Consider the following 20,864-nt stretch of genomic DNA (forward strand, 5'->3'; position numbering starts at 1 on the left):
TAACATGATTCCGAGCCTTCCAAGTGAAATACAAGTAAACATGCCGGGCAATCTTCAAAATGCTGATATGAATCGACTTTCCCTTTTAGAGTGTTTATCGCTCAGGAAAGCTCTTGATTCCAGCCTCCTACATCTCTATCGCAATATGTAGAGTGAAGAGTCTTCCTCCATACATCTTTAGTGAATGAGCAACAAAGAAGACATCCAATACCCCATGTGGCAACTCTCTCAAGAGTGGACAGCTAATTTTGGATTGCTAACCAACTGATGAAACAGTAAATATAACAATCCATGATAATGTAAATAGATCTTGTTTATTTGAAGGCTTATGGGAGAATTTCATATTAGTTTCTTTTCGATATTGATTTTGGATTATAAGATTTCTGTTGCAGGTATATAGTCAGCATTATGATAGTTGTGAGAAATTTCATCTTTTTTTCGTTGGGCCAAGCCAAGATGCCTTAGTCATCGCTATCCCTTGAGATCAGAAGACTGAGAATTTGAGAAATTTTTCCTCATAATCTCATAAATATATTTCTATTGTCTGGCTGGTGATTTTGTAAACGGCACTCGAGAAAAAAGAATGCAATTCGGTAGTCGGAGGTTGCAACTGGCATTGTACAATGCAAACTACATGGTACCATTATAAACCGTTATATCTGTATTCGTGAATCCTTTTCGTTCATTACTATTAACTAGAATTTCTAATTTGGACTGTCATCACCAATATCATTGGCGATCATCCCTTCCCCTTGCAGTTTTACCGTGTTCCACAGCGCCAATTGGTCGAATTTTCGCATCAAACAGGCGAGCTTTTGCTTGAAATCCTTTTGACTGGTAAAGATGATCACATCAAGTTCCTGTTCATGTTACACTTATATCATATGCTGTAATTTCTATATCTACATTCATTGATTCTCTGTCATGTTTCCATGTCCTGCTGTTCTAACTTCCATGGGTAGCAGTTGTACCCATAAGATGGCTCTAATAAGGTTTTAAAAAGTTCCAGTCTCGAGAATTTATATTCACAATCATTGCTTAAAATATAAAGCCATTTTTTCATGGAATAAATTCATTATACTCAAACTCTAATGTAGTTTTAGAAGAAATACTATAGTCTATCTTACAGAAAAGAAGATGGACCTGGAAATATAGTGATCATTTATTAAGAAAATTGGAAAACTCTGAGAGAGAAAGAACGATTATTTTCCCCTAACAATCAAGAGAAATTAAAGAGACATAAAATGCAATGTATATATTTCATTTAATTATAAAGACGGTGGATTAAACCAACGTGAGTTAATTTAAGTGGTTTGATACTTGTTCCCAGTTAAGATTTCGGATTTGAGTTTTTGTGAATTTGAAAATAGTCATATGGTATTAACATAATTAATAAGGGCCCCTGATATATCAAGACAATCAAGCACATGTCCTCTAATTAGTTCTGAAATACTGACCAAATTAATAAGATAATGCAGCTTGGTCCGAAAAATGATTGACGAAGAGAATAAGAGAGAGGCCAAGGCCGACTTCCGATACAATGATCCCTTCTTTTCATCACCACGTACAGTTGACCGGGGCAAAGATAGTTGACTCAATCGAAATTGAGAAAAATATAGTAGAAATGCATTGTGCGGAAATTAAAAACGAAGTCTACCAAAAAAATTATTTTAAAAAAGAAGAAGAAAAAGCTCAAAACCAATTTTTTTTTTTTAAATTGCTTTCGTATATAATAGAGCATACCGGCACGGAAACTATACAAATATCATAAACATATAATATTACAGCATTTTGATTCTACCCGGCCCACGAATATCCGATTTCAAAATTACTATTTTATGTAGGATTTGGATAGCAAGTGTAACTTGCGTTATACCAAACGTCCCGCATACTCATTTGAAATTTATTCCTTTTATCACTTGCAGAAGATTGGAGTTTAGCAATCGTCATGCACCTAATTGCTTAGATATTAAATTGGGATCGAATGGCTAATTAGCTAATAAGTATAAATTATTTTTGATTGTGCAACTGTATTTTGCAGGCAATAATATCAACAATATGATGCGCAGCATGTATAAGTTGAAGCTGTCTCCAAAAGTTAATTAAAGGGGAGATTTATGCTCTGATGCCATCGCCAACAAAAATTTTAAACTCTTAACTCTTAAGATATAGTTTTTATAGCTTTTAATTGATGATTATAAAGTAGCGGGTACGTATCAACATTTAGAGTTACCTTTAAATTAACAATAATAAAATAACAAACTGTTAGTAAAAATAAATAATATATAACTTCAGCAAACAAAAAGCATTCTTTCGTAAATTTACTTATTCGGACTGACTTGTATCCCCCTTTCCCGATTGACTACTTACATCAACTCTTCTATATTGGAATCTGTCCATGTCACGGTGCGAGGACTCAACCTACTTGCTGTGGGAACGATAAGATTGTTTGTAGAAATGTGATCGTAGTAGAACAACTGTTAATATCATATAGAAAATCGTTAACCCTTTTTATCAAAACAAAAGAACACATGGTAAATACCAAAATAAAATTAGAAAAGGAAAAAAAAAAAGCATTACCATTAGGAAAAGAACACAACCAGTTATATAACCTCTCATTGCCTGAAACCTTGAGCACTCTCTTTCAACTTATCTAGCACCAATCTTGCCCAATTGAAGATCCCCAATAATTGTAACTTCTCTCACAGCAAACAAATACTTCGGCGAGACAGCAAGTCCCGTAAGTGGACATAAAGTGGTGCCTATAATGAACAGTGACAACCTAACTTTAAAATCACCGTCTGCATCCATTGACTCCAAACTCTTCCTCCAAAACTCAAAAGTTTCAAACCATTCTCCCCCAGTCTACGTTTTAATTCAGCTATGTCCCTTTCATCTCCTGTCATCCAACACTCTGTGCCTTCAGATTTAAGTCCTAGGATTTCTTCCCACATCCTTCATAGAGATTGCCCTTTTAGCGTTATGGATAACCAACTCACATGTACTGGGGTTGAACTTACCTAACAACCACCCACATAAACTTTTATTCAACTTGCATTTGAGATGTAACAGGCTCCCAAATCCAATTTCCGCAACCCCCTTTTTTTTTTTTTGTGATCCTAGTTGAAACTTCCAAATAATTTTGTGCTTTATCTATCGCACATTATGAACACTTGGAAACTTTTTGTGTCTTCCTTGCGTAACTATTATGAACGCTTACTCGGTGGAAATTTTTGATGGTGAAGTTTGTTGATTGTTGGGGGCCTTGTTGCACACTCACACCATCTTCGACCTCTTGGCCTCATATATAAGCTCACATATAATTTTATTATACTTAATTTAATTTTTAATATTAAATTCTCTCAATTATTTATAATTTTTTAACAATTCAACAATACAATCATCACTTTTTCTTAATTATTCACAACTTTTTCATACTTTTTCTCATAATTCAACAATACAATTATTATAATTTAATTAAAATCAAAATTAAATTCTACTTAACTGTAAAATTAAATACACCAGAAGTACAATGTAGGCCCTCTGGATCGATCGAGGAAGTACAATTTCCTAGATCGATACAGGAAGTACAATGAAGGCCCCCTGGGTTCCTTGCAAGATCTATATGTATATGTGTGTTAATGGTTAAAGTGAGAACGTGGGAAAAAGGGCGAGAGAGACAGCTGTTGTCCATGGCTTTCTTTTGACTTTTCTCTCTCTCTCTCTCTCTCTCTCTCTGTGTCTGCTGCTGACTCATGATCATCTTTGGGGTACCAAAGCAAATGTTGTCCATGGCTTTCTTTACATTTTGTTTTTGCTCACTTTACAAGCAATATTTAGACTTGGATGAATCGGATGTGTTCTCTAGATGACAAAATGTTTTTGGTTGTCTTGTTGCTTTACCACTTATTGGAAGGTGGAAGCAATGTTTTTCTTTCAGTGTACATCATCCTTTCTTCATCTACTTAAGTTTCATTTTTTCTTTCTTGTAACATCATATTAATCTAAGAAAAAAAAATTGATATCTATTAGTACTATAACTCATTATCCATCTGTTTGTTCCATGTGACTTTGCAGGCTGCTGCTTGGTCTTGCTCATGGGATTTCCATAGATCTTACTACATATATGCTGGATTACAGGTCTGATATCTTTAAGTGTCTTCCTATCGAGTTAAAGGAGTATTTGTTTGACCTATTTTATTTTGTTCGCCTTGTAGAATGGTACCTTGATGGTGTTTGATATGCGCCAAACTGTGAAGCCCGTGGAATCCTTGAATGGGCTGTCATCCAACCCAATTCATACAATACTGTCCTTCTCACAGAAGAATACTAATGGACCTAGATCAGTCCTAATTGCATCTTCAATTGGCCTGTCTCTGTGGAACGATGACTGTCGTGAGGAAAGGTATGAGAAGCAACTATGTGTAGGTTACAATTTGCGGATGGCCATTGGAACAGACAAAAACTCTTCATTTGAGCAGCATGCTTAAACTTCCAGTTGTATTGCTTTTATTTGATGACTATTACAAATATGTCTGAAGCTTATAAGTTTCTCATGGTAACACATTGTGTATACTCTGAGAAGTAGAAGTAATAGACAGTAGAAACCTTTGGCCAAGAAAGCGTTGTGAAGTTTGTATGATTGTAGGATGAAGGGTTTTTTAGTTTTAGGTGAGCAGCTTTGGATTGATTATTTCCATATATTAATAAAATTCATGACTGGAATCTCAGGAACCAACTTATTGGTTTTTCTGGATGGCAAAGCGACTTTGAAATTGTAGTGGAAGAGCTTTCCTTTGTGCAGAATCAGAAAAGTGAAGTAGCATTGTACAGTGAATCTTCTTTTTTATCCTCAATTTCTCCCAGGGCCAAATCCTCTTGGGAGGCTGTAACTTAACTTTATGTTTAGAGAACTATCTTCCTTTTGATTTGTATGAATCGCGGCAAGCAACTTTATGGTATTCTTCCCTTGGTATTGGTGGAAAATACGTGGCTCAATGTTGAGGATGATATATTTGCTCATGTACCAAATATTGTGAATATTTCATGGAAAAAGGACGTCATGTATAAAATAGTTCGGAATCAGTTGCCTCACAAGATTATCCAAAAGACACATTCTTTTTCAATGATGGGTTTTTCCCCCCTTTAAGAGTGATGATGGTTTTCAGGTTATTCCAGAGAGCGAGCAAAAACTAGAGTTATCATAAATAATTAAATTAGATAAATGAGATGAAGGATCAGTTGAACCAAAAAATATATGTATATGTGTTATCATAAATAATTAAATTAGATAAATGAGATCAACGATCAATTGAATCAAAAAACATATATATATTCCGACCTGCCAGATTCGAACCAGTGACCTAAGAATTATCTGTGACAACTACAGTCCTCCGCTCTACCAACTGAGCTAAGGTCGCTCGTGCCTACTTATGAAATGAAAGCTTAATCCGCGCAAATATTTGTGACATTACACCCCCAGTCCAATACAAAGGCAGCAAAGCCTTACACCATCCTCTAAATCTCTCCCATCTATATAATGTAATATATGATTACAGAATAAAAAAAAAATTAAAGTTGTAACTTCAATCTCCAAATCCTCAACTCTATATTGCGTGGCTTGTCATTGCCTTATGAATATAACTTGACCCACAAGGATTATGAAAATAATAATAAATCCAGTGATAAAGAATTCAATCAAAACTCAGGTACAGCCTTTGTAACTTCATGGTATTCCCATGGAATGGCCAGTTCCTATTTGGAAGGATGCCATTTCTTTTAACTGCCGCAGTTTCCGCTCCCGCTAATAGTTTAGCACATTCTTTGTTGTTACTATGGGGTCCGGAAGCACAAGGAGATTTTACTAATATATCTAATTTTTTGTAATTAATATGATGTGTCATGTAAAATAAGTTTTAAACATAGTCATAATAAATACAATTACAATTTAAAATGATGATCATAAATACAATTACAATTCAAAATGAAAACCTAGAGATCAAACCTAATTACTATTTGAACATATAAACAAGTTTTAAAAATTAATCCTAAAAACATTACCTAATAAATATTTTTAAAGATTAAATTAACAACAAATTGAAAAAAAATGCCCATATAAACAAATTTTAAAAGTTAATAAAATTATGGGGCACTTAGAATTAGTAAGTGAATAAGATAACACCACGTAGCTTACAAGCAATAATAGGTAATAAGTAAGTGAAGGCAATGCATTATTAATTTATATAATCATGTCCGTATATGTAAATTTGGTGGAAACGTAAAGGAATACGAGAGATTGTGTTATATTTTTCATTAAGGTTTAAACACGTGATAATCCCACAATAAATATCTTAGAGTCAAATTAATGTGCGCAATTATAGTTCTGGTTTTGTATGGACTATTTATAGTTCATTAAATAATTAATAGATTTAATGTGTAGATATGCAATAACCTCTAATGAAAATCACAAATACACAGAAATTAATTGAATTGTTCATAATCTGGAGACATCTTACCATTTGGTATATTATTTTTAAGATTTTACTAGTATTACATTATATTTATTAAGATGATAAGATTTTAGATATCGCGCATTTAAAGAATTATATCAATCATCAGAGATGATAAATGATGGATATACCTCACTGTATATATTGCTAGCAAACGGTGCACATTTCGCCCATATGAAAGGCCTATAATAATATTAAATGGCACATACTCTAATATATATATATAGATACACACACATATAAATAGACACAGTAATGATATTGTAATTATTGTTCTTTTGAACGCAGGCACACGTTTGTCATTCAACCCAGGAATGCATATTATTTTATCTTCCTAAAAAAGGTGTCCTTGTTACTGCGATCAGTTTGGAATCTGCCATTGTTGTGGTTGTCATCCGGAGGATAATATGGCAAGGCAAAATAACCCTTCGAATAATCCGAGATCCTTCCCGAAATTAATCAATGTATAATGTATGGCATCCAGCTTCCAGATAGTTTTTAAGTTCTAGCATAATGCGAGAAATCATTATATGTAATTTACATGATGTAGTGGCTAATAATTAATACATAAATAATATTATCACGAATTATGCGTGTGAGTACATTATGATGCGGCTCTAAGTTCCTTTTACCTGTTAACTATTTTAAGCAAGATTATCATCAACGAAGAATAAATTAGATATGCTCATAACCCCGTTGAGCTCTGGTATACGGTAATAAGATGCCCAACCAGGAAGACGGAAACAAACTGGTAGACGATTTAGCTGAATTTGGACGGACTACTCTTATATTTTCAGTAATTTCTGATCGCACGTACGTATATCCTGCTCAAGTGATGCTTTAGTGGAAAAACTAGGATGGAAAGAAAAGGACAGTTTGCCCTACCAAATCTCCCTCTCCTCCCCCCCCCCCCCCCCCCCCCCCCCCCCCCCCCCCCCCCCCCCCCCCCCCCCCCCCAACAAATAATTGCTTCCACTTACTTTCTCTTTACCTTAAAATTGCAAAGAAAAAAGGGGACAGATCTAGGATGAATTTGGTGGGTGCTAATTTGTCTTTCCTACATATATCTGGTACTGCAGCGGCCCTATCAGTAATTATCTTTCTTTCCATGAAAAAGCAACTGATGATACCTCTTTTTCTCTTTTTCTTTTGTTTCTTCCTTCCCCATTGGTTCATTGCCTATAGATGGCAGTTATTTCCGTTACTCATTCAAAAGAAGATGTCAGTACAAGCGAACCAAGAACAGCATAGCACTCAGTGAACCCAATGTTGGCGGGTCCCTCCTTATTGGAAGAAACATTCACTAGCAATATGAATGGGAATTGAAGTTGCGGCCACCAACTTGACCAAAATTAAGAAAAACAAGTAGGAAAATTCCCTAAAGAGAATTGTTTTTGCACATAAATTGTCCTTGCGTTGCATGGGCTTTCGCAAAGCTCCGGACGGACTAAACGTTCTTGGAGGTTTGAAAATAGTTGAATCACACTTTTAACAATTGTATTTTATAGGATTGCTTACCACATTTGCAAAGAATGAAACTCAACACACTCATCAGTCAGAACAATTCACTCTTCTATAGTCACTATACAGGAAACACAGTAAGGAGATGCTGCAATCCGGTAAGCGTGAGGATTTGTTTCCTCTTGATTAAACTAACTTTATCTCCAAGAAGATCTTTCATCAGCATCTTAATATCTGGATGACATGGCTCCATTCCACAGATACTATAGCAGAGACTCACAATAGCTCCCAAGTGAAAATTCTGTGTCGACAAGCCTCCAATTCTTTTGCTTAGGGAGCAGGCAACCTTACTTAAACAGCAAGCTTGTGCAGTTGGAAGGACAAATTGGTAGGCAAGGGTATCTTCTTACTACAGCCACAACCAATTTAATGGACTATTTATAGTCCATTAAATAATTAATAGATTTAATGTAGGTAGATAAGCAACATCTAATGAGAATCAAGAAATTAATTGAATTGCTCATAATCTGATGATATCTTACCATTTAAATAGATTATTTTAAGATTTTACAAGTATTACATTATATTTATTTAAAAATCAAATTTCATATAGATATCGTGCATTTAAAAAATTATATCAATCATCAGAGATGATGAATGATGGATATACCTCATTATATATATATATATATATATATTGCTAGCAAACGGTGCACATTTGGCCCATGTGAAAAGCCTACAATAATATTAAATGGCACATACTCTCAAATATATATCTATATATATACATATATACATAAATAGATACAGTTAATGTAATGTAATTATAACCCTAAGGGGTTTGGCTTAATAATTAAGGTGCACCTAAGTTTGCACTTGATCCCAGGTTTAAATCCCCTTGGGATCACCAGAGCGTCTTTGGCGTGATTACCCGCTCCGTGCGCCGCTGGGGGTTCACAGAGCCCCGAAAATTAGTCAGGCGAAATCTAGACACCCCGGATTAGAAAAAAAGAAAAAGAAAAGTATTGTAATTATTATTCTTTTGAACGCAGGCGCATGCTTGTCATTTAACCCAAGAATGCGCATCATTTTATCTTCCTAGAAAAGGTGTCACTTGTTACTGCGATCAGTTTGGAATCTGCCGTGGTTGTCCTCCATTGGAATTATGGTAACAGCGTGCATCGAAACACGCCAGAATCTCCCACGTTCTCTCCTTAAAATTGCAAAGAGAAAAAGGGAATAGATCTAGGATGAATGTGGCCGGTGCTAATTTGTCCGGATGTCATTACTCTAAACGAAAAGAAGAATCAATCAGTAATTATCTTTCATTCCATGAAAAAGCAACTGACGATACCCATTGCTTCATTGCCTGTAGATAGAAGTTATTTCCGTTTCTCATTCAAAAGAAAATGTCAGCACAGCGAACCAAGAGTAGAATTGGGCCTAAAAAAGTATGGACTAGATCCTTTGGTCCAAATTGCTGAGTGCGCCTTCTGATGTCAAATGACTCGTCTAAAAAGAGTAGAGCACCAAGTATTGGCAAACAGAATTGGGCCTAGGGTCTCTGTAGCCTTGTTCTTCACACTTCATCTATACCTGACCACGAAGTTTATTTTGCACTACGATTCAAAAGGACTTGATGGCCGCTCAGCATTGACACGTTTCAGGTTGCAGAGGTAGTTTGCCGCTGCTCAAGGTGCCTCTTCACTTGCAGGTGAGGTTGGGAGGAAGGATCCGATTATAGATTGAGTTTGTCAGTTATCTCGTCTATAAATACAAGCTGCTGTTGTTTTTACAAAAGATAGATTAGCTCAATACTGTCTTTCCAATTTTTTGAAAGAATGAATCTTTTTTCCACCTTCAAAAATGACGAACTTGGACTATCATATGAAACTGTAATCAGCACTGACAATGAAAGAATATGTTATAGTAGGAAGGAGTTTTACATAATTGAACTGGCTTCGACATAATTCCTTTGCAATTATTATGTTCTCCACAAGCCACGAAAAATTGTCTTTACACTCATTGAGGTATTGCTCAAATATTAAAGCATAGAACAATCTCTTCATCCAAGAAAACATAATAATTTTGAAATATAGTCTAAGGAATCTTAGTTAGGATTATTAGTGCATAAGAACAAGACTAACGAGACAGAGTCAATGCAAATGAAAAGCTTCAAGAGAAATAAGGCAACAAAATGCTCTTTCTTTCTTTCTTTCCTTTTTTTTTTTGGGTAAGAAGGGAAATATTATAGATGCTAATCAACTATGTGTCAAGACCAGCGGAAGAGCTGGGGTCACTACAGATGTCTCTTGGGTAAGAAACTGTTGAATAATAAATTGTATTTAATAATAATAATAATATGTTGTATGATAAATTGTATTTAATAATAATATGTTATATAATAAATTGTATTTAATAATAAGAAAAAAATTGTTGTAATTAACTTTTTTTTAGTTCTCTTCATTCATGCTAAATGAAATGAACAAAGACTCAAACGGTACGAAAGGCAATCTTGGTCATCATCCAATATTCCCAATAATCGTCTCTAGACTATTTTCTTTTTATTTCCAACTCTCTATAAGCAAAATATGCTCGCCCATCATTTCCCCATGTAAACTATCGTATTAGCAAAACAAGCCCCAAAAAAGTCTAAGCTAGCAAGTGAATTGCAACTTATCAAAAAAAAAAAAAAAGAAGCTAGTGAATTGCAAAATCCGGTCGGATTTGCTATTCGGGCGTTCAGCAAAATTAGATTGAACTTGAAATAGCAAGACGGGCTGATAAACTTCAAACTCAGACTTGCTTCTGAAGTGAGTTTGAATTTGGATACTTCAATCAAAAGGAAATCAGATTTTCTCCTCCAGATCTGCAACTGGAAAAGAAGCTATTCGATTACATTTACACTTGACATTTTATTTACTTATTTATTTGTGGACGTTAGATTTATATCTAAAAAAAAAATTATAAGCTCCGGTGAACCTTATAACATGATAATCTTCTAAGACTCTTTGAATGTCAGAGACATTCCGGTGCTTGCAGGCCTGACTGGTGCCAGTCAGCAGGCGGTGGAGCAATGAATTTCATTAATGCTCTGCGTTCAAACAATTCAAGAAAATAATATAAAATACAAGAATTTTTATAAATTAATACACGCTCGGCAAAGGCAATAACTTGCTCGTCAGGTAGCTCTGGCTGAGGAATAGCTAATTTTTTGAATGAGACATATCGTTACCTCATCATCAGCATCAGAATCTTCAATCCCTGCTGCTGCAAGAAGATCCTGTGTATTTTCTTCCTCATCATCTTTATCCTTCTCCTGAGTTTCATTAGCTGGCCCCTCCCTGTAATTCAAGTTGGCATCTTCATCTTCAAGATACTCCTGATCATCCACCGTATCAGCTTCAGTTTCCTCCGGCTCATACCATGACTTCGAGCCTCTCTCTTTCCTCTTCTTCCCGCCTCTCTTCTGCCTCTTCTCACTGTGTCCACACTGTTCTTCATCATTATCGGACCTTTCCCTCCGTTTAGGTCCACTGCTCTTCCATTGCTCCTGTTGATAAGGAATGTAGGAGAAAGAGTATCCATTTATGGCTTAATACGCATTAAAATTCACCATTCAGGAAATCCACAATTAAAAAAAAATGTTCATTTATATTAACATAAGAGATATAACATTAAAAAAAAAAAACACAAGCACACTTTTAAGTTCTAAGTGTTCCTTTACATTTGGGGGATACCAGTAGCACTTAAGGCAAGAGGTAACAAGGACAGCAAAGTCTTATATAGAAATAGTCATTTTAGAGCTTAAATCAAGCTTGCCAGTCTGAATGGAAGGGGAGCTTCATGCCAATCTCTTGGCATAAAAGCTGGATGTGCAAATGGACCTAGTGAACATGCTCGTTCCCCTCTCCTAGAAAACCAGCCTCCTCTAGCTTGGTATTGGTCCCCTTCACTTTTGATATTGCTTTATAGACCTAGTTCAAAACTGACATTTGCCCGGAGAGAAAGACTTGAGGATTTTATAGATGTGCCCAGGTCTGACTGGTGCCAGTCAGCAGGCGGTGGAGCAGTGAATTTCATTTATGCACATCCTGGAATTGCGTTCAAACAATTCAATTTTTGATAGTATCATTCCCCATATTAATGAGATTAATCCTTTTGATACTCAATTCCAAGAAAACTTTGTGTTCTTATTTTTAATCCTTCTATACTGTCGGAAAATAAAGTATATGAATTCTCATTGATCAGACAAATTTTTTTCTACCTTGCGACAGCAGAAGTCAAGTGAAAAGTAAAACTGGTGTATGAAAAATCTGCAGGAATATAACTATATTTCGTCAAAGAGGATAACTTACTTTTATGTGCCATCTTAGTTCGCAGTATCCCTTTTGAGGAATAAAAGGGTCTGAGCTGAACGATCTTTGTGAACTAACCAAATGTATATAAGATTATATAAGGGCATGCAACTAACCAAAAGTTGAGTAATCTAAGTTTGCTAATTTTTACAATAGAAGAAAACCTTTTTGCAGATTTTTTCATATACAATACTGACAAAAGTAAATTAATGTAACCACAGCTTTAGATTGTGGACGAAAATGAAAAAAAAAACTCGGACAAAAATGATAAATTATTTGATAATCTTAAATTATCACGTCTTAAAAAAAACACCAACTGATTTATGAGCAACGAGAGAATGTGTTGCCTATAATTCGAGTAAGCGCTATACCGTTCTTAGTTATAGAATTTTTTTGGCAGAACATCATTGTTTTTTTAGCTGGACAACATCATTGTTGAATTAGGATGGACTCGGATTAGCAAAACGGGCCCAAAAAAAGAAAAAAAAATTCCTAGCTAGGGAATTGCCAATCCGGTTGGATTTGCTAGCCGGGCTTTCGGCGGAAACAGACTGGCCTCACGATATCAAAATGGGCTCAAACGATCCAAACTTGACAACTGCAAGTCCTGCCACATTTGGGCTGGATATCCTTCCAAATTGAGTCGGTAATGCAATTCGTGCCAGAACTAAAAATGAATTGGGCCGAACTCACTTCGTCGATTACTCGGTTGTCTGAATTTGAATATATTTCAATGAAATGAAATGAAATCCGACACCTTTCCGGATTATATAGCCTTGTATGGGTTCATAATCTGAAACTGGAAAAGTAGCTATATGGTTAAATTTACGCTTTATAAGATAGGAAAAATATAACCTAAAACATACTACGGTGAACTTTATTTTGTGAAATTTTTTTGAAACAATTAAACTCTATTAAAATCCTTTTAAACTTTGTCAAATTTACGTTGAGCAAATTGTTGTTAAGGTATTAATTATTTGGCATCGATAAGTGATTTCATTAATATAACAAGTTTCTTTTTTCTTTTTCAAATGCAGAGTACTCACATGGCTACGACTCTATCTCGCACATTCGCCGTAGCTGTATTGATTGTGGTGATGGTTGTTTATGAGGCCGGCTCCTCCCCAGTCGTTCTGCAACTTGAGCGGGCCCTGCCCCGGCTCAACCACACACTAGATGTTGCGGCACTCCTGGCGCACGACCTGCGACGAAGCTCCAGGTTGCAGCAAAGCCCAGTGCCAGGCGGTGTGGTGGACTTCCCCCTCCATGGGAACTTTGAAATTGGGTAAATTCTAGATCCTCATTATTTTCTCGCATGTCTGCTACGTGGACTTAGACTTTTTTTTTTAATGCTCAAAGGCCCAGTCCGAGAAAAAGGCACTGGCCTATTCAATTAGGCTCGTGGGCCCAATATGGAGAAAAAGTCACACAACCCTCTTTAAAGAAAAGGGTCGTTGCGGCTGGGTTCGGTTCGGGAAACCCGTTCCGATCCAAACCGGATCGTACTTTCGGTTCGGAACCTAATTCCTAACCGCACCGTTTAAAAACAAAACAACGAACCATTTAAAACCGGTTCATGACCTCTTTTATAAGTAATTTGTCTATTTGACTCTTCTTTTCCTTGTTTGACTATGAAATTTTGCTTCTTGCAGAATCCACTATACGAAAGTGAAATTGGGGACTCCACCTACCGAATTCAAATTGCTGGTTGATACAGGAAGTACGATCTCCTGGGTCCTTTGCAGTGGGACTGGGGTAAGATACGAGTAATTCTTTAATTTCGATTAAGAACCGAAAGATATGTGCCTAATTATTTACTTTTCGTATTCAGCAAAAAATTATTTACATTTCGCATTTCAACAGGGTCAGGTGAGCGTCTTGCGCTCTTCGACATCTCGGGCACTCCCATGTTCAGACTGGCGTTGCAAGTCCAAGGACAAGTCGGTTGGTTGCTCCAGGCAGAGCAACCAATGCGGCTTTTCCATCATTTACGGGGATCTGAGCAGCATATCGGGTTATTTGGTCGCTGACCAAATATACTTCGATATGTACACGAGTCAGACTCGGTTGCCAGATCGTACCGTTCCTATTATTTTCGGGTAAGGAAAGATATACTCTTTTAAACAATTTGACGTTCTTGTACATTGTTTAGACTATTCATTGCTTCAAACATTTTACTGAATAGATTTTGTGCACTGTTGTGCGATTTTTTAAGCAATTTCGTCATAGGCTTATACCAACATTATCACATACGGTTAATAGGAATGGATGCAAGAATCCCAAAGAAATGATTTTTTTGTTCTTTGTTTTCGTCTCCCAATTATATATATATATATATATATATGTTTTCATTTTACAGGTGCGGTACCCACCAGAGTGAACCATTTGAGGTGGACGGGATATTGGCACTCGGGCCCGGAGCCTGGTCTATTATTACCCAATTATCCGAGGAAGGAGTGACCCCAAGTGCTTTTTCCCATTGCCTAAATGGTGGTCTAGAAGGAGGAGGGACCCTAGTCCTGGGTGAAGCTTCAGAGCCGGGGATGGTGTACACTCCCCTAGTACCCTCCAAGTAAGTTTTCGTTTAGTTCAATACTATGCATAGGGATTTATCTTATTGTTGGGTCAAATAGTTTTGTTTGCCTCATTGTTCTTGCTAAGGAGCACGCAGATGATATGCTTCTTTATTAGCTAATTGCTCGAAGGTCCTTCTCACTCATCTAGGCTTTACAGATGATATGCTTATGTTCATGAGGGGAGATGTAGGGTCTTTAAAAGCTGTTCATTTGATGCATTTTATCAAATGTCAGGTCTTCGACTTAATCCCAGCAAAACTGAGATTTATTATGCTGGGATAAATAAGAAGCAGATTGATAAAATGATTAATGGGAGTGGTTTCAGATTAGGAATGCTTCCTGTAAAATACCTGGAGAGTTGAGTTAGAAAGGGATGTCAAGTACATGAAGGGTAGGTTTGTTCAGACAAAACTCTACAAATTGGCTTGGCAGGCTTATATGTACTTCATTTGGAAAAGCAGAAATGAGAAAGTTCACTCGAATGTTATGCCTCATGCTGAGAACATTCTGATGAGTATCAAAAGTACTGTTAGAAGTAGATTGTTGGGGGGAAGAACTTTAGCAGAAAGATCATCAACAGCAATCAGGAGAAGCTCGGTGAAAACTGGGGAATAGCTTGCTAGCCATTTGTCTCTGTACTTTGCTCTATTCATTGTGTTTTACTAGGCTGGGCTATTAGATCTGTTCATTGTGCTAATACATAGGCTTAAGTAATTTCCTGTGCTTAGCCTTCCTTACCTTCTTCTGCACACTCGTACCTCCCGACAGCCTGCGTTTGAGTCTTTGACGACAGAACAGATGCGGGCAAGGGTTCTAGAAACGTATATGCAATTTTTCAGTTTAAGTCTGCAACTTTACTGCGATGCATCAAGGAGTAAATCTGGTCTTCTTTGCTTGCATAGGCCGCATTACAACGTCCAGCTTCACTCCATTGCGGTCAATGGACAGATGTTGCCCATTGACAGCAAGGTTTTCGATTTATCACAAAGGGAGATAATCATTGATTCAGGCACAACATACGCCTTACTGGCAGCTGATGCCCTCTACCCTTTGATGGATGCTGTAAGTGTTCATTTGAAATTACTAGTTAAAAGTGATTTTTGTTTCTATATTTCAACGTTAGATTGTCTTTTATTTTTAAATTTTTTATTCTATATACAGATTACTGGAACAATTCCAAGCACTCCAGTTACCTTCTCAGGCCTGTCGTGCTATGATCAGAGGTTAGTTTACCCCCCTTTTTTCCCAATTAATAAAGAGTTTGGACTCCCTTTTCCCCCTTTCTTCTTCGTTGCGGATCTCCTCTTTCTTTGAACCATCAGCACTGCCTGCGCCAACCGCATTGCAGCATTCCTTAACTTCCTTGTGTCACCCAACTGGTCTCCTTTACTCTTGCAGCCACTTCTATGTCATCTTCAGAGCTATCATCACTCTCTAAACACTGTACCTCCTCCATGGCATCCTCCTGTGCTATCCCAGAACTCTCACCTATGGCCGCAAAATTATCAGAAAATAAACTTCTCTTAACATTCTGCAGCAACTTTATCAATTAATCTTCCCAGAATTAAGGGAACTCCCAAATAACGAACTAGGAGTGCTCCTTTTCAAAAGCTACTAACTCTCAGCATTTCAGACATATTTTCAGAACTCAACCCTGCACCATATAACTCAGTTTTGGTTGGATTGAGCTTAAGCCCAGAGAGCAAATAAAACTCATCAAATATTTTCATAGGAGCCCTTAGAACGTCAGATCTCCCTTGAACAAAGTAGTTGATTTCATTGCTCATCTAATTGATTTTTCCCCTCATATCATACAGCATTTCCGCCCCTTTACCGACGGTGAGTTTCAACTTCATCGGCGGCGGGTCGATGTTGTTGAAACCGGAAGACTATCTCGTCCAGCTAGGTTCCCTTGTAAGTTTATCGCCCCCAATCTTCTCAATTATTTATATTTAAGTGAGGTGGGCTGGTATATACTAACTATATGAGTTATTTGGTGCACAGGGACCGGCTTCCTTGCATTGCATAGGCTTTCAGAAAGCTCCGGATGGACTAATCGTTCTTGGAGGTTTGAAAATAGTTGAATCATACTTTTAACAATTGTATTTTATAGGATTGCTTACCTCATTTGCAAATATGACTGAATTGTTGGCATTGCAGAGTTGGTACTTAAGAACAAGATCATTGTATATGATCTTGGTCAGCAGCGTATCGGGTGGACTCCCTATGATTGTAAGCTGTTAAACAATGTTGATATATGATTTTCTGAAAACCTGTTAATAATCCACTAACTGGATTCGTTTCTTGTCAGGCTCCCAGCCGATGAACGTATCTATCGCGCTGAGTCCCCCACTACATCACAAGGGAGAATCCAGCTCGTATAAGAGACTGGGAGTATGCGGTCTAGTATTAGTATATATTTTATTGTATTTTTTCGATATTTAGATGTATTATGTTGGAGTTAGAACTTTTTTTAAAGGGGTTGTGGAACCTTTTGATTCTGAATATTGTAAAACTGACTGATGGGAAGATCTTGAATTCATCGAAGAGCATGTTTATCTTTCTTGGCCTAGACGGGAAACTCTTTTATTCATGTGATCCAATATCGAATGCACTGCAGTTGTTTACAGAAGAATGAAACTCAACACACTTATCAGTCAGGACAATTCACTCTTCTATGGTCACTATACACGAAACACTGTAAGGAGATGCTGCAATCCGGTCAGCGCAAGCATTTGTTTCCCCCTGATTAAACTAACTTTATCTCCAGGAAGATCTTTCATCAGCATCTTAATATCTGTATGACATGGCTCAATCCATCCCAAGTGAAAAGTTCCACAATACTATAGCAGAGACTCACGATAGCTCCCAAGTGAAAATTCTATGTCGACGAGCCTCCAATTCTTTTGTTTGGGGAGCAGGCAACCTTACTTAAACAGCAAGCTTCTGCAGTTGGAAGGACAAAATTAGCAGGCAAGGCATCTTCTTGCTACAGGCCCGACCAACTTCCCATCCCCAGCTTCACATCACAGGTCCCCACAGCATCACAATTCAATCTTTGATTTTTCCCCTTCCCTTTGTGGTTAACGAGGTAGATGGCAAATCTTCAGGCAGGGCTCGGAACTCGTTAAACACACAATGAATTCGCTTCATAATTTGTGGTGCTTTTGGTGGGTAACCTCTCCTCTCCTCGAAAACTGCTTCAAATCTGCCCGAAAGTGCCATTTTTATCAGAAGCAGTAATAGTATTGTCCGACTAACATGCTGAATTGAATCAGCTTCGTTCGAGACATATTCAATCAATCCTTGTACGTATGGTATCGAGCAAGAGTTGTAGCCGTGACCTAATTGCAGCAAAATCATGGCAGAGGGAGGGCGTTGCTTAGCTTAGCTAAGCAGTTGCTGGCTGGATGAGAGTTTGTTGGTTGGTCGGTCACAGACGATTTTTATCTGTGTCGAGGTGGCTGGAATCGAGGGAGGATGGATGGCCCGTATGTATTGAGAATCGGAGGTGGTGGTGGGGGAGACGAGGCAGAGGTCAGTGAGGGAAGAAGAGGTTTGCCGGCCGGCAGGAGGAAACGGAGGGAGGAGACGAGACGGTTAAGGGGCCGGGTGGAGATGAGGCTGAGACGAGGGCGTTGATTGATTTTGAGACGTTAAGGGGAGAGAGAGTGAGACGAAAGAGCTTCCATTTTCCAGAGAGAAGAGATCAGTGGAGGAGAAAGAAGAAGAAGAAGAGCGTTAAGATGGAAGAGAGACAGAGATAAGGTGCGGACCTGTGAAATGGAATTATAAATTAAAAAAAATGGTGAAAATTATATATCGGTGAGCTGAGGATCGACCTTCCAATCGCTCGGAGATGGCTCGCAACGGCGTCTCCTTCATCACCGGAGCTCAGCTTTTGTCCCTCCGGCGCCACCCCAATATCGCCGTTATCGACGTCAGGTAAAACCCTAACGACCCTCGCAATCGCTCAGCTTTTGTCCTGATGATGTAATGTTTGGGGAAAATTGATTCGCAGGGATGAAGAGAGGAGCTATGACGGGCACATACCGGGCTCTCTGCACTTTGCTAGCGACTCCTACTCCGATAAAATCTCCGATCTCAGGTCAGTTCCCGGCAGCGTTATTCTTGATAGTGGATCCTGTTAATTTCTTTTCGACAAATTTACTGCTCGATGCCGACAGTTGTTCTTAGTCGACTAGCTCCTGTTTCTTATACTTGAGGGAGCAATTCCAATATGAGTTTTGATTTCTTATCCTGAACACGACGTTCTAGGAAAAATGAGCATATCAATCTTTCTCCCCTTTATTTCTTTTTTCACTTTCAGTGGCATAAATAATTTATGTACACACATGCCAAAATTCATGGTAAAATTATTCATTCATTTATTAGAGTAAAATGATGCAATGTTTTATCAACTTCCCATTGGACGATTAACTATCCGGAAGTGGGGATGCCATACGGTGATATTTTTTAATTTTGGGAAGGATCATGGAGTATTCGAAAAGATCTTGTTGCCAGCCCCATCAGCACTCGGGGGAACATAACAACGGCCACAGTTGCATAATCCATGATCGCAAAAGCAAGGGACTCCTGGTTTAGGATGGTAAAAGCCTGTGCAGTCTTTATCTGAACCGCAAGTGCGTGCTATGCATGTTGCTTCTATCTTCTTCTCGGTTAGCGGGCCTGCGCTCAAAAGTCGAAAGGGCAAATATTACAACACAATTTGTGTGTTCAATTATGTATGTATTACAGTCCGTTCTATTTGATATTGTTACAGGCCTTTCACATTAGTGAAATTAAATAATTAGGGTGTCTTCGTAATTTTATGCATCCACCGATGATTGGTTTATTTATAAAAAAAAATCATGATATCTATCTTAATCTACTTTAAGATTATCATATATGTACCTTCATGCAATTGAGAATAAAAATAAACAAAGAATTAAATGTCGTACACATGTATTCGTACTTTAATCTTAATAATGAATCTATATTGTCATGAAATATTTATGTAAAAATAAGTAGATCAAGACATGATCACTTTTTGCAAAACAGATGAAGAAAAATACCGATTGCCACTAAAACAACAAGCAAGAGTTGCACTACCAACTTCTTCTCCATCTTCTCTGGTTATCAATACACCCAAAGTGATATATATTTTGTTAAACGAGATAGTGTTGTGCCTTCCTTCTGGTTATGTATGGACTATTTATAATCCATTAAATAATTAATAAATTTAATGTGTAGATACGCAATAACATCTAATGAGAATCATGAATACACAGAAATTAATTGAATTGCTCATAATCTGGAGATATCATACCATTTAAATAGATTATTTTAAGATTTTACTAGTATTACAATATATTTATTTAGATGACAAGATTTCAGATATCGTGCATTTAAAAAATTAAATCAATCATCGGAGATGATGAATGATGGATATACCTCACTATATATATTTGCTAGCAAACCGTGCACAATTTGCCCATTGAAAGGCCTATAATAATATTAAATGGCACATACTCTAATATAATTATATAATATATATATACACACACATAAACAGACACAGTTAATGTATTGTAATTATTGTTCTTGTGAACGCAGACACACGTTTGTCATTCAACCCAGGAATGCGTATCATTTTATCTTCCTAAAAAAGGTGTTCCTTGTTACCTCGATCAATTTGGAATCTGCCATTGTGGTGGTTGTCCTCCGGAGGATAATATGGCGGGGCAAAATACCCCTTCGAATAATCCATAATCCTTCCCGAAATTCATCATTGTACAATGTATGGCATTCAGCTTCCAGATAGTTTCTAAGTTCTAGCATAATGCGATGTCAATAAATCATTATATGTCATTTACACGATGTAGTGGCTAATAATAAATACATAAATAATATTATCACGAATTATGCATGTGAGTACATTATGACGCGACTCTATGTTC

The 20,864-nt window shown here is 37.1% G+C and overlaps 2 protein-coding genes, 3 long non-coding RNA genes and 1 other non-coding gene across 9 annotated transcripts; 3 read left to right on the forward strand and 3 right to left on the reverse strand.

Annotated features, from left to right (window-relative positions):
* Window positions 1-3,660: 3,660 nt before the first annotated feature.
* LOC116207277 lies at window positions 3,661-5,072 on the forward strand. Of its 4 annotated transcripts, none has more exons than XM_031540180.1 (4): window positions 3,661-3,770; window positions 4,078-4,140; window positions 4,218-4,405; window positions 4,732-5,072. In XM_031540180.1, exons 1-4 carry the CDS (start codon window positions 3,756-3,758, stop codon window positions 4,895-4,897), a joined length of 432 nt encoding a protein of 143 aa, XP_031396040.1. In that variant the 5' UTR covers window positions 3,661-3,755; the 3' UTR covers window positions 4,898-5,072. The 4 variants fall into 4 exon arrangements, 2 of the variants coding, with proteins under 2 accessions (XP_031396040.1, XP_031396039.1); XM_031540179.1 differs by lacking the exon at window positions 3,661-3,770 and adding an exon at window positions 3,842-3,916; XR_004156897.1 differs by having other exon boundaries at window positions 3,679-3,784; window positions 4,218-4,732.
* A 263-nt stretch (window positions 5,073-5,335) lies between these two features.
* On the reverse strand, window positions 5,336-5,420 carry TRNAY-GUA. The gene is given in 2 exon segments: window positions 5,336-5,371; window positions 5,384-5,420. It is a non-coding gene; the product is annotated as a tRNA-Tyr (tRNA).
* Window positions 5,421-13,374: 7,954 nt separating this feature from the next.
* On the forward strand, window positions 13,375-17,450 carry LOC116207858 (aspartic proteinase-like protein 2). Its single transcript, XM_031540973.1, has 10 exons — window positions 13,375-13,613; window positions 13,981-14,083; window positions 14,192-14,427; window positions 14,688-14,900; window positions 15,807-15,966; window positions 16,066-16,127; window positions 16,722-16,818; window positions 16,909-16,972; window positions 17,065-17,136; window positions 17,216-17,450. The coding sequence occupies exons 1-10, from the start codon at window positions 13,375-13,377 to the stop codon at window positions 17,347-17,349; spliced, it is 1,380 nt and encodes a 459-aa protein (XP_031396833.1). The 3' UTR covers window positions 17,350-17,450.
* Window positions 17,451-17,458: 8 nt separating this feature from the next.
* Window positions 17,459-19,010, reverse strand: LOC116207097. The gene is made up of 2 exons (XR_004156860.1): window positions 18,747-19,010; window positions 17,459-18,112 (listed from the first exon to the last, which is right to left on the reverse strand). It is a non-coding gene; the product is annotated as an uncharacterized LOC116207097 (long non-coding RNA).
* LOC116207098 lies at window positions 18,112-19,169 on the forward strand. Its single transcript, XR_004156861.1, has 2 exons — window positions 18,112-18,849; window positions 18,926-19,169. It is a non-coding gene; the product is annotated as an uncharacterized LOC116207098 (long non-coding RNA).
* Window positions 19,170-19,316: 147 nt separating this feature from the next.
* Window positions 19,317-20,090, reverse strand: LOC116207096. Its single transcript, XR_004156859.1, has 2 exons — window positions 19,980-20,090; window positions 19,317-19,593 (listed from the first exon to the last, which is right to left on the reverse strand). It is a non-coding gene; the product is annotated as an uncharacterized LOC116207096 (long non-coding RNA).
* Between the last annotated feature and the right edge of the window lie 774 nt (window positions 20,091-20,864).

This window comes from Punica granatum, chromosome 5, assembly GCF_007655135.1.
Source record: "Punica granatum isolate Tunisia-2019 chromosome 5, ASM765513v2, whole genome shotgun sequence".
In the NCBI taxonomy this organism is placed as follows: Eukaryota; Viridiplantae; Streptophyta; class Magnoliopsida; order Myrtales; family Lythraceae; genus Punica; species Punica granatum.

What these genes read in the sequence shown, in the direction of transcription:
- LOC116207277 (XM_031540179.1), top strand. Translation starts at nt 3,869, where the DNA reads ATGACAAAATGTTTTTGGTTGTCTTGTTGCTTTACCACTTATTGGAAG. An exon ending in ACATATATGCTGGATTACAG is followed by an intron (nt 4,141 to 4,217) that starts GTCTGATATCTT and finishes TTCGCCTTGTAG; the next exon opens with AATGGTACCTTGATGGTGTT. An exon ending in GATGACTGTCGTGAGGAAAG is followed by an intron (nt 4,406 to 4,731) that starts GTATGAGAAGCA and finishes CTGGAATCTCAG; the next exon opens with GAACCAACTTATTGGTTTTT.
- LOC116207858 (XM_031540973.1), top strand. Translation starts at nt 13,375, where the DNA reads ATGGCTACGACTCTATCTCGCACATTCGCCGTAGCTGTATTGATTGTG. An exon ending in TCCTTTGCAGTGGGACTGGG is followed by an intron (nt 14,084 to 14,191) that starts GTAAGATACGAG and finishes GCATTTCAACAG; the next exon opens with GGTCAGGTGAGCGTCTTGCG. An exon ending in CTGTCGTGCTATGATCAGAG is followed by an intron (nt 16,128 to 16,721) that starts GTTAGTTTACCC and finishes CATATCATACAG; the next exon opens with CATTTCCGCCCCTTTACCGA.